Source organism: Lemur catta, chromosome 1 (assembly GCF_020740605.2).
Source record: "Lemur catta isolate mLemCat1 chromosome 1, mLemCat1.pri, whole genome shotgun sequence".
In the NCBI taxonomy this organism is placed as follows: Eukaryota; Metazoa; Chordata; class Mammalia; order Primates; family Lemuridae; genus Lemur; species Lemur catta.
In genome coordinates, this window is record NC_059128.1 from 2,059,983 (window position 1) to 2,073,074 (window position 13,092).

Consider the following 13,092-nt stretch of genomic DNA (forward strand, 5'->3'; position numbering starts at 1 on the left):
CTATCATTGACTGGAAAAAAATAACAACGAGAGGGACAGATGGCTCTCCCCCTCCCTCCCTCCAGTCTCACCTGATAGCCCACTATGCCCCCCAGAGTCCAAGCGCGCTCCTTGCTGATCCACCTGGCGATGCTGCTGGCGCCTATCTTGCGCGGCTGGGTGACCACGATGTTGCAGTAGGTGGAGCGCTGGATGCAGTGATCCAGGACGTACTGCGGGAGCTGCGTGCTTTTGCCACTTCCCGTGGCACCATGTATAATTACCACAGAATTGCTTTCTATCAAAGAAATAACCTAGAATTTTTTTAAAAATTCTCTTTCAAAATTGGCACAAAACATTGATGTAAAGTATTATCTACCTTAGGAAGACTTTCAGGATTTATTTTTCATCTTTAAGTTAAATTATTAATAAACCACTGTAAACATCACAAAAGAGAGCAAGAAGGCTACACATGGTTGCCACACGTACAACCATTCTATACCCTACGCAACGGAACTGCCGATAGCGTGGGGACCAGGCCAAGCTCACTTCAGCTCTCCAGGTCTCAATTTCTTCTATGAAATCGAGAAAAATGAAAATACCAAACTGGGTTTCTATGGCTCTTACTAAGTTTAAGCTTCTATTCTTTCAAAATTTTGTGATGAGTTTGCATGTAATTCTACTGCAAAACATGAAAACAGAGCTGTTATCAGCACCACGCTCTAACCAACTGAGCTAACCAGCCACTTGAAAACAGAGCTGTTATTACACTCAAGTGGTTTTAAAATTTTATTTGAAATTCTTCAGACACATTTTCAAACAATTAACTTGCACTTTGTCCACTTAAAGATCATATGAAGCATTTTTAAAAACTTGAATCCATTCCCTCCCCCCCCACCATTTCTCCACCTCCACCCTAAAACTTATTTAAGCTCTTATCCTTCTAGCAATTGATATAGTTAAAAATAACAATCAATTTGAATACTGGTCTCTAAAAATTATTTAATAAAGTATATATTGTAGGCCGGGCACGGTGGCTGCAATCCTAGCACTCTGGGAGGCCAAGGCGGGTGGATCATTTGAGCTCAGGAGTTGGAGACCAGCCTGAGCAAGAGCAAGACCCCACCTCTACTAAAAATAGAAAGAAATTACATGGACAACTAAAAATACATATATAGAAAAAATTAGCCGGGCATGGTGGCACATGCCTGTGGTCCCAGCTACTCGGGAGGCTGAGGCAGAAGGATTGCTTGAGCCCAGGAGTTTGAGGTTGCTGTGAGCTAGGCTGACGCCATGGCACTCACTCTAGCCCGGGCAACAGAGTGAGACTCTGTCTCAAAAAAATAAATAAATAAATAAAATTAAAAAAAAAAAAAGTATATATTGTATAAAAGTTGTATGACTCAATCTAAAGCACAATAAAAATTAAATCCGGGGCTGGGCACAGTGGCTCATCCCTATAATCCTAGCACTCTGGGAGGCGGGAAGATCCCTTGAGGTCAGAAGTTCAGGACCAGCCTGAGCAAGAGCAAGATCCCATCTCTACTATAAAAACAGAAAAATTAGCCAGGCGTCATGATGCATGCCTGTAGGCCCAGCTACCCGGGAGGCTGAGGCAGGAGGGTCACTTCAGTCCAGGAGTTTGAGGTTGCACTGAGCTATGATGATAACACTGGACTCTACCCTGGGTAACAGAGCAAGACTCTGTCTCAAAAAAAAGAAAAAAAAATTAAATTTGCAACATTTCCAATTTTATCTGTAACTGCTTTTTTCACTAGTATAGTTAAGGTTTCAATACACTTACGTTTAACCATGCTTAACAACATGCAACTAATTAGAAACTTAATCATCCTACTGTTGTATCTGGTCTGGCACTATTAATAAAACGTCAGTGATTGATTGAACCAATTAATAGGCAGAAAATAGGGGCAACGCTGTAAAGAAAACCCAATGGAAATGCTAGGGTGTATTATTCGCTTTATAAAAACATTTAGCAGTGAGTTTCTTTAAATAAGTAGTTCTGGGGAAGACAAATGTTTACTCACAAATATTTCAGAGACAGGGAGAACTATCAGTAGATACCAAACTAAATGTTAGAGGAGATGTACTCAGGTAAAGATTAAACAAATTATAGCACAAGACAAAAGAAAGATCATCGATATAGTTATTACACGAAATTATGACCACACAGCCCTGAGCACACCCTCCTTCTGCACCTGCCACAGAGCCTGGCGCACCTTAAATGTGTTCACCTGGCAACTTTCAAACTATAAACCAAAAGTGCTGGGCCTCAGGCATTATTCAAACAGAAAAATTACAGTCTAACAAAAATAATTTTACCTCTTCCTTACATCGATTTATAGGCAAATCAGGATATTTATAAGTTGTCTGTGGGATGCATGTCACACTGCTTAATTTAGCCAAAGGTGGCTTTGGATCTAGATTCAGACAAAACAAACAAATATAATGCTATTACTTATCTCAAAAAAGGCAAGATAAATAATTCAATGTTACATACAATCTATACATACAGCATGTATTATGTACACACACAGAAACACAAAAATACATTTTCAACAGACTAACATTGCCCACATGGTAATTAGCAACTTCCTTAGTAGCCCACTGTAAACAACGTATGGAAGTGGACTGAGAATACGAATAACCCTGCAGTACAGCCACGGCACTGGGGGCGCAGCACTACCTTCTAAGATAACACACCTGTAAACACGGCACTCATCACCGGATTATGTGGTACTAAAACAGCTTAAAAAAGAAACTTTTACTTGAAATTTCAAGAGAACAGGTATTGTGTTAGTCCGTTTGCGTCGCTATAAGGGAAATACCAGAGGGTGAGTAATTTATAAAGAAAAGAGGTTTATGTGGCTCACAGTCCCGCAGACTGAACATGCGTGGCACCAGCATCTGCTTCTGGTGAGGGCTTCAGGAAGCCGCCAATCAAGGTGGAAGTGAAGGGGCAGCAGGTGTCACGTGACAAGAGAATGAGCAAGAAAGTGAGCAGGTGGTGCCAGACTCCTTTAACAACCCACGAGTTTTATCAGGCAGAAGGCAGAGGGCGGAAGTGCTGGCATGCAAACTAACAAAGTGAGAGCTCACTATCTCTGGGAGGGCAGCAATCATTCATGCAGGATCTGCCCCCGCGACCCAAACACCTCCCACCAGGCCTGACCTCCAGCACTGGGGATCGAATGTCAACATGAGATCCCCAGGGGCCAAACACCCAAACTGTATATAAGGTATCATGAAAGGGGCAACTTCACTCTGCTCAAGATGCACGGCCTGACCCTGTGCTCTGCCCAGTGGTGCTTATCTATCCTCTTGCAAATGTATGCACTGCCCTCTGGCTACACTGCAGATTCTAAACCTCTGGTCATCACTTGACAAACTGACAAATCATCGGAATTCACAGGACACAAACTTTCACTGGGAAATAGGTTTTACTTCCAAAAAACAAACTCTTAAGCCTTCCTGTCTCTCCCAAGTTTAGCACCATGCTCATTCCCCTCTCTGGGCCCCTCCTCCACCCCCCACCGCCCCTTCCCCCACCCCAGATTCTGTGCCAACACCTCCTCCCTCCACGTTCTGCCATGGGTCCCTCCTGCCTGATAAAACATGTGGCCAAGCTTTCCTTTCGCCCTCCTACATCTTTTTCCCTACATATATTCTCACTTTCACAATTGACCTAGAAATACATAATTAAAATATGGCCATTTTTCTATATTTGAATCAAGGTGTGTGGTACTTGTTCTTAATTTTACAGAGGAGCCAGATCTGTCATAATCTCTCAAAGCAAAAATAGCTCCTCTGTGGGTAAAGATTTCTTCCTAACGCACTCGGGGCCACTGACATGGGGGTAAGTTCTCTAAGTCCTGCCCATACAGCTTTCTAATCTTCTAAATAACCTCATTAATGATGGTCAAGCCCACTAAAACAGGGATTTTCTTTCCATTATCACACTCACTTTCCTTCCATTACTCTTCTCAGCCTTTACAACAACCACTGATGCCCTCTTGTTTTCCCAATCACTATACCTGAGCCTGCTTAAACATAATCCCTGTGAGCTAGGACAGCGGGGAGGGGAGGGTCCCTGAGCCCAGACACAGCAGGGAGACAGAGAGACAGGCCAGCAGCTGGGGGGCAGAGTGGAAGTGAGAAGCTGAGGAAGAGCTATTCAAATGGGAGAGAAGGTGGCAAAAGACTCTTTTAGAAAGACAAAAAAGCAGCTATACTCTTTTTGCTGAAAGACTGTAAGTCCTGGTTCGCTGTGCTCCTGAACAAGCCCTGTTACTTTAACGACACTGATGTGGCATAACGTTACTCGATTACACGCATTTTGAAGGTTGCTACTTAAAGACAGAAATTTTATGAGAAAAAAAATGCCAAAAGTCCTTACTGTGCTGTCTGAACTACAGCCCCTTCTCCACTTTACGCAAAACATGAGCTGACGTTTTTGGGTCACTGAAGCAGACCCAGCACCAATCAAGTCCTGCCTCTACATCTACCACCAAAGGGTGGGTAGGAACCAAACAGCAGGAGTGCCCACAGCTGCCTGCCTCTTCTTCTCTGCATCAGCAGCAAAATAAAAGGAAAACCATCACAGACAACTTAAGGCAAATCAACAAACTAAGCATGACAAAGTAAAATCCAAAACTGGCATGAGAAATACCTCAACCTCAAAATTTGCTATTCTTGTTTTCCAGTTATCTCTTTATCCTAAGTTATCAACACTAACATATTTCACAAGAACTGCAAATAACTGGAAACCCTAAAAATTGCTAGTTCTCTTCACCAAGCCACCCCACTATATTTATCATCAGCTAAATATAAAATCTAACCATAAGTTCAACAATTAGAGGTTCCAAACAGTATACAATGGACTTTAACTGAGAAGTATTATGTCAACTCATATGGAGAACATAACATTTCTTAACATCTAGACATTTATACGTTACAGAAAATAAGTTTAATTACTGTATTACTGATTTAACCATAAAATTAAATCTTCAAGATAAATAATTATATATCACTTTCTCCAAGTATGGGATGGTATTCTGAGTACAAAATTAAACTTGACTTCAAGGGAAAGTAATGTTTCCCTTTTGGTTATTAGACATTCCACATAGGCCATTCCCTTAAAACCAGAAGAAAAGCTAAAAGTGGGGTGAAAAACAACTACTAAATATATCACCAAATTAAAAAGGAGGTAGCACTGTGGCATTTAGTCACAACCTAAAGACCCTATCCCAGGACACATTCAAATTGTCATGGGAAGGGAACAGAACCCTGCCAGAGTCTGCAATCTGTAACCAGGCTCATACTGTTAGGAAAAATTTCATTATTTATCAATGATATTAAATCTCAATTTTTAAAAAATTATTAACCTCTAACTAGATAAAATGATTCTAACCTAATCTACAGAAATGCATTGAATGTGTGTCCCTGGATATCTAGAAACAATTTTTTTAAACACTTTAAGTGAAATAACACCCATAACACACCAAAATCCCAAGTATTTTGAATCAATGTGTTTTAACTGGCTGTAACAAAATGTTCATATTGAAATCTATGGTGCTGGACTGGAACTAGGGCATCAGTGTGATCTCCTGGTTTTAATATAAATAGAGAAATAGCTTTGTGTCTACATGGCAGCAAATACATAAATACACATCTACACATGTGTGTACACACTACACACACACACACACACACACACACACACACACACACACACACACACACACACAAATAACCTGATCACTTCTTTGGGATCCAGAGGCACTCGGCACTTCAAAGTGTGGGCTGCATCTGCCTGCCTCCTGGGGCCCTTTCTCCTCCCTCACCCCGTGCTCTGCTCGAAGCATCACCAAGTCCTGTCGGGTTCGGGTTCGGGTTTGCCCTCAACCGGCTCTCCTCCTCCACTGCCGTCACCCAGCCAAAGGCTCCGTCAGCCTCACCCTTGGAGCAGTTTCTCCTGTTCTCAGGTCCACTCTGGCCCCTCCACTCCATTCTCAGAACTACGACCAGTGTTATTTTCAAGACACAAATCCAGTCACATGACACCCCCCTTCTCCCTTCACACTCATCCCAAGAAAAACACAGAACCTTCTGCAGCTTCCCAGTGCTCTGGGTATTAAGACCAAAATTCCTGGCTGTGGCCCATAGGCCTGGCTGTTCTTGCCTACCTCATCCAACTTCATCCAATACTAGTGCATGAGTCCCTCTGGCTGCTGTCCCTATGACCACAAACTTAGTGGCTTAACACAGCACATTTATTCCCTTACAGTTCAGGACGTCAGACGTCCAAAATCAGTCTTGCCCACTAAGGTGAAGGTGTCGACATGGCTGCTCCCTCCTGGGGGCTCCGTGAGGAAGAGTCCCTTCCCTTGCCTTTTCAGCCTGCAGAAACTGCCAGCGTGCCTTCTCCTGGCCTCTTCCTCCTGTCACTCCAACCTATGGCTTCCACCGCCACATCTCCTACCACTGACTGGTCCCCATGCCTCCCTCGTATAAAACCCTGTGGTGACAATGGGTCCACCTGGACAATCCTGCTGTCTCAAAAGCCTTGACTTACATCCGTGAAGTTCCTTCTGCCAAGAAGGTAACATATTCACAGGTTCTAGGGAGTAGGACACAGACCTCTTTGGGAGGCTGTTAGCTGCCAGCTGACCCTGCCCGGCCCTCCCGTACCCGCTCTCCATCCCCCAGCAACACTGGCCTGTCTCTCAGGGCGGGAACCCCAGGCTCTTCCCATCACAAGGCCTCTGCACACGTTCCTCCCTCCCCCATGCCCCACATGCCAAGGCAACACCTGCACACGTGGAAACTGGATCAAAGGGCACACGCACACTGAGTATCACCTCTGTAATAATGTGCTGGGTTGTTCAGATCAATCTCCCTCCAAGAGCCACTAAGATGCGAGATGAAACACACAAGCATCTCCTTAAAAACAACGAAGGGCTGATGAGACAATGAGACACCAGGCCGAGGCTTGCAATGAGGCAAGACCACTGAGAGGAAGGCCAAGAACTCGACGCTGAGTTTGCCAAAGGTGAGAGATAAATGAGAAATGAACCAGAATACAGCACAATGACCAAAAAAATGAAAAATACAAAACCAAATGAGGCTAAGATAATTGCTCAGAATTTTCCAGAACTAAGGAAAACATACCAATTGATATTGTCAAGAAGCCTGAATAAATCCCAAGAAGGATAAGGATTATTACACTTTTATGTCTGGACTGCATTTCATAATTTTTTAAAAGGCTAAAAAAGAAAACTGTCACTTAAACCACGCTCCTGCCCCCCGTGGGAGCGTGCGCGTAAGGATGAGAGGGCAGGAGGCAGAGCTTCTCAGCTCAGCTGGCAGAAGTTCGCAACGGATAGCCTCTTACAAAGCAAAACAATCAAAAGGCAACTTCTATCATATGAGTAGGGCTTGATGCTAACAAGATGATTAGCTCAGGAAAAGAAACTTCATGCTCAGAAAGTAACTTACCCTCGGGGAGGCATGATTTAAGAAGGAACTTTTACTTTTTATTTTGTACACTTCTGCATTACTTAAAATTTCATTTTAATATGTTTATTGTACAAAAAAGGCTCCTATAAGTTTTTAAATAAAAATTTTCACTAGCTTTCAGTTATAGTAAAGTAAGAGACCATTACTAGTCTTCCAAAGAACAGACTACTTAGGAACTATATTTAAGAAGATAGAAAAAAATTAAAAATGAACATTTTACAACTGAACATACACTCATCCTAAAAAAAATCCTGATTAACAAGCAGTGTGGATTCCTTACTTTTACCAAAATACTTTATTTCTTAAAAACTTTTAGGAACTTAATGTCTTGACATGTGAACCACTCACACATCACAGCACTTGAGACATTTAAAGCTACTTGTTTACCTGGCCCACTAGTTGCTTGATCCCCACCATACAAATCCAATTCTTGTGCTTCAAGTTGTCTGTATTTGTTAATATACTCCATTTCTGAGGTCCTTTGGCTGAGTGACCTGAAAAGATTAGTAAAAGTAAGTACACTATTTCCAAAAAGCCAAGAAACTTCTGTCTGCTAGAGGAGTTCCTGACATTATTTTACTTTAAGCTATGGAAAAAATGAAAGTAGTAAATAAACAAATGACAATAGGCTCAAACTCACAATTACCAGGTGGACACAAATTAAAACAATGAGAAACCATTTTTTCACCCATAAAATTGGCAAAAAGAGAAAATATTCTCCGAATGTTTATAAGGGGAAGGGTGGTAAGTGGGTACGACCATTTATTCTAACAGACAATCTGCCGCATCCATTAAAACTTAAAACACACATTCCTACAATCTGAAATTTTCTTTCCTCAGAATCTTCCTGAGAGCGACTGGAAACAAAGCAGCACATGCAAAGATGTGCATGAAAGCTTTCATTCATTCAGCAAATGCCTGCTGAACACCTGCCACACAGGAGGCAGGAAGCCCTGTGACAGACACTAGAGACAGCAGGAAACAAAGTCCTTGCCCCCAGGAACTGCCACAGTAGTGAAGGAGAAGTACCAGTTATGTAAGACTCTGACCAGCGACACAGAGAAAAATAACACTGGGTACCTTTCAGTAATAGTTGTAGTGGCCGGGCGCAGTGGCTCACGCCTGTAATCCCAGCACTCTGGGAGGCCGACGCGGGAGGATCGCTCAAGGTCAGGAGTTCGAGACCAGCCTGAGCAAGAGTGAGACCCCCCCCCCATCTCTACTAAAAAAATAAAAAATAAAAAAAAATAGAAAGAAATTATCTGGCCAACTAAAATATATATAGAAAAAATTAGCCAGGCATGGTGGCGCATGCCTGTAGTCCCAGCTACCTGGGAGGCTGAGGCAGTAGGATTGCTTGAGCCCAGGAGTTTGAGGTTGCTGTGAGCTAGGCTGACACCACAGCACTCACTCTAGCCCGGGCAACAAAGTGACACTCTGTCTCAAAAAAAAAAAAAAAAAAGAATTCCTATAAATCACTAAGATATGAAAAAACCCACAGAAATGTGATTTTTAAACTTTAAAAAATATATTAGTATTTTAATTCAAATATTTTAAAGAGGAAATAATAGTGACAAATTTAATATCATAGTTCCTCCTCAAATATTAACTGCTTTTCAGCTTTTGTATTGTGATAAATATATGTAACATAAAACGTACCATCTTAACCATTTTTAAGTGGACAGTCTAGGGCATTAAGCACATTTCCACTGTTGTGCGACCACCACCACCATCCACCTGCAGAACCTTTTCATCTTCCCAAACTGAAACTCTATACCTGTAAAATACTAACTCTCCATTCTCTACCCTCAGCCCCTGCAAACACCGTTTTGTTTGTTGTCCCTGTTATTTTAAGTACTCTAGGTATGTCTTATAAGTGGAACTATACAGTATTTTCCTTTTGTGACTGGCTTATTTCACTTAGCATGTTTTCAAGGTTCATACATGTTACAGCATGTGTCAGAAATTCCTTCCTTTTTAAGGCTAATACTCCATTGCATGGACAGACCCATTTTGCTCATCCATTCATCTGTCAGTGGACACTTGGGTTGCTTCCACATTTTGATTATTGTGAATAATGTTGCTACACACCTGGGTATGCGAATCTCTCTTTAAGACCCTGCTTTCAATTCTTTCGGATATATCCAGGAGAATTCCTGGATCATATTGTAATTCAGTTTAATTTTTGGAGGAACCATCATACTGTTTTCCACAATGGCTATACCATTTTACATTCCCACCAAGAGTTCCAATTTCTCCACATCCTTGCCAACATTTGTAATTTTGGTTTTTTTTTTTTTAGTAGCCATTCTAATGGGTGAAAGGCCATATTCTAATTGTAGTTTAGATTTGTATATACCTAATGATTAGTGATGATGAGCATCTTTTTATGTGATTATTGGCCATCTGTATATCTTCTTCGGAGAAATGTCTATTCAAGTCCTTCGCCCATTTTTGAATCAAGTTGCTGGCCGGGCACAGTGGCTCACACCTGTTATCCTAGCAATCTGGAAGGCCAAGGCAGGAGGATCACTTGAGCTCTGGAGTTCGAGACCAGCCTGAGCAAAAGTGAGACCCCGTCTCTACTAAAAATAGTAAAAAATTAGCCAGGTGTAGTGGTGCACGCCTGTAGTTCCAGCTACTCAGGAGGCTGAGGCAGGAGGATCGCTTGAGCCCAGGAGTTTGAGGTTGCTGTGAGCTAGGCTGACGCCATGGCACCCTAGCCCGGGTGACAGAGTGAGATTCTGTCTCAAAAATAAAAATCAAGTTACTACTGAGTTTTAGAAGTTCTCGATTCCATACATTAATCTCTTCTCAAATACATGATTTATAAATATTTTCTCCTATTCTGTGGGCTGCCTTTTTACTCTGTTGATAGGGTCCTTTGATATACAAATTTCCTTAATTTTCATGAAGTCCAATTTGTCAATTTTTTCTTTTGTCATCTATGCCTTTAGTGTCATATCCAAGAAATCACTGCCAAATTCAATGTTGTGAAGATTTTGCCCTATGTTTTCCTCTAAGAGTTTTATAGTTTTAGGTCTTACATTTAGGCCTTTGATCTATTTGAAGTTAATTTTTGTATATGATGTAAGGTAACGGTCCAACTTCATTCTTTTGCCCACAGATACCGAGTTTTCCCAGCACTGTCCTTTCCCCACTGAATGGTCTTGGCATTCTTACTAAGAATCATTTGACCACGCATGCAAGGGTGTATTTCTGGGCTCTCTATTCCACTCCATTAGTCTACAGACCTGTCTTTATGCCAGTTCCATATTGTTTTGATTACTGTACCTTTGTAGTCAGATTTGAAATCAGAAGTGACTCTTCCCCCTCTGCTCTTCAAGATTGTTTTGGCTATTCAGGGTCCCTTGATAGTCCATATGAATTTTAGGATAGATTTCTATTTCTTCAAAAAACATCACTGGGATTTTGGGAGAGATTGCATTGAATACACAGATTGTGTCGGGTGGTAATGACATCTTAGTCATATTAAGTCTTACAATACAGGAACATGGGCTATGTGTCCATTTATTAATGTGTTCTTCATTTCTTTCAGCAATGTTTTGCACTGTTCATTGCACAAGTCTTCCGCTTCTTTAGTTAATTCCTAAGTATTTTATTCTTTTTGATGCTATTATAAATGGAATAGCTTTATAAGTTCCTGTTCAGGCTGTTCATTGCTAGTGTAAAGAAATGCAACTGATTTTTGAGTGTTGACTTTGTGTCCTGCTACTTTACTGAATTTATTTATTAGTTCTAACAGTTTTTTGTGGAATCTTTATGGTTTTCTCTATATAAGATCATATCATCTGCAAACAGAGATAATTTTACCTCTTCCTTTTTATTTCTTTTTCCTTCCTTATTGCTCTGGCTAGAATTTCTAGTACTAGGTTGAATAAAAATGGTGAAAGCAGTCATCCTTTCCTTGTTCCTGATTTTAGAGGAAAAGCTTTCAGTCTTTCACCATTGAGTATGATGTTAGTTGAGGGCTTTTCATATGTGGTTTTTATTACGTTGGTAGTTTGAGTGTTGGTATATTCCTAGTTTGAGTGTTTTTATATGAATACCACCCCCAGAAATGTGATTTTTAACTTGAGAAAACTGAACAATAATCCAGAACTTTTAATTCAGTAGCAAATGAATTAAAACAGAAGGATATCAATCTCACCACCATGAAAAAAAATCTTCCTGTAATTGCAATCAAATGCTGTTAAATACTATATAAGGTGGCCCTGATTATAATATATAAACTTTTATGTATGGTGTGGCTCCTTAGCTTGTTCATCAAGGTTCCTGAATTTTGTTTTTCCAGACTTTTCTTTTTATGTACTTCTTTACAGATCTTAAAATTTTACATAGACACACACATATTATGAATATGGTCCTATTACACTTCGAGTCTTGTAAAATTTTATACTATTTAGCTAATAATATAAAGCCTAGAAAACCATGACCAAAAAGAAAATGACTAAAGCTTAAACTAATCAATAGTTTAAGCTTTGTCTTCTACACGAAATATCCTAATCAAGTTAAAATTCATCAGAAACAATTCATTTATTCAACTAAAATATTTGATAAATAAAATCCAATGTGCTTCTGGTTATATACCTTGATAAACAGGAAAGATTAATAAAAAGGAACATCCTTACCTTGACTTACAAATATGTATGTTCTCTATATGGTAGCAGGGGAAATAATGTAATCAGAGAACGATATTTGGTCTCTTCATCAATCTAATAATCTCAGGAGACAGGACAAAAAAATTTTGTTTTTTGTTTGTTTTTTAGACAGAGTCTCACCTGGTTAGAGTGCCGTCAGTCTAGCTCACAGCTCAACCTCAAATTCCTGGGCTCAAGTGATCCTCCTGCCCCAGCTTTCCGAGTAGCTGGGACTACAGGAGCTCACCACCATGCCTGGCTGATTGTTCAAAGTAGAAACGGGGGTCTTGCTCCTGCTCAGGCTGGTCCCGAACTCCTGAGCTCAAGCTATCCTTCCTCCTCAGCCTCCCAGAGTGCTGGAATTACAGGCGTGAGCCACCATACCCAGCAGAGGATAGATCATTGATTTTTTTTTTTTTTTTTTTTTTTTGAGACAGAGTCTCACTCTGTTGCCTGGGCTACAGTGCCGTGGTATCCTCCTAGCTCACAGCAACCTCAAACTCCTGGGCTCAAGCAATCCTACTGCCTCAGCCTCCCGAGTAGCTGGGACTATAGGCATGTGCTGCCATGCCCGGCTAATTTTTACTATATATTTTTAGTTGGCCAGATAATTTCTTTCTATTTTTAGTAGAGACAGGGTCCCACTCTTGCTCAGGCTGGTCTCAAACTTCTGAGCTCAAATGATCCACCCGCCTCGGCCTCCCAAGTGCTAGGATTATAAGGCGTGAGCCACCGCCTCCAGCCTAGATCATTGATCTTTAAATCTCTGCTGAAAGGAAATCCTCCACCCAGAAAGGCCTTCCCTAACCTCCAGATTTAATCAGGAAAAGCACTTCAAGTACATTACATAACCCACGATGATCTATAATTATCTTACGAGATGATTCGTGTACTTAGATTTGTACTTAGCTCCATG

The 13,092-nt window shown here is 41.0% G+C and overlaps 1 protein-coding gene across 1 annotated transcript in view; it reads right to left on the reverse strand.

The window, feature by feature from the left end:
* TDRD9 (tudor domain containing 9) overlaps positions 1-13,092 on the reverse strand; it is a 119,517-nt gene that overhangs the window by 93,539 nt on the left and 12,886 nt on the right. The window contains exons 2-4 of the mRNA XM_045559748.1: positions 7,903-8,009; positions 2,320-2,417; positions 72-293 (exon numbers count right to left, since the gene is read on the reverse strand). Of these exons, the coding sequence (XP_045415704.1) occupies positions 72-293; positions 2,320-2,417; positions 7,903-8,009 (427 nt within the window). The remainder of the gene's footprint in view (positions 1-71; positions 294-2,319; positions 2,418-7,902; positions 8,010-13,092) is intronic.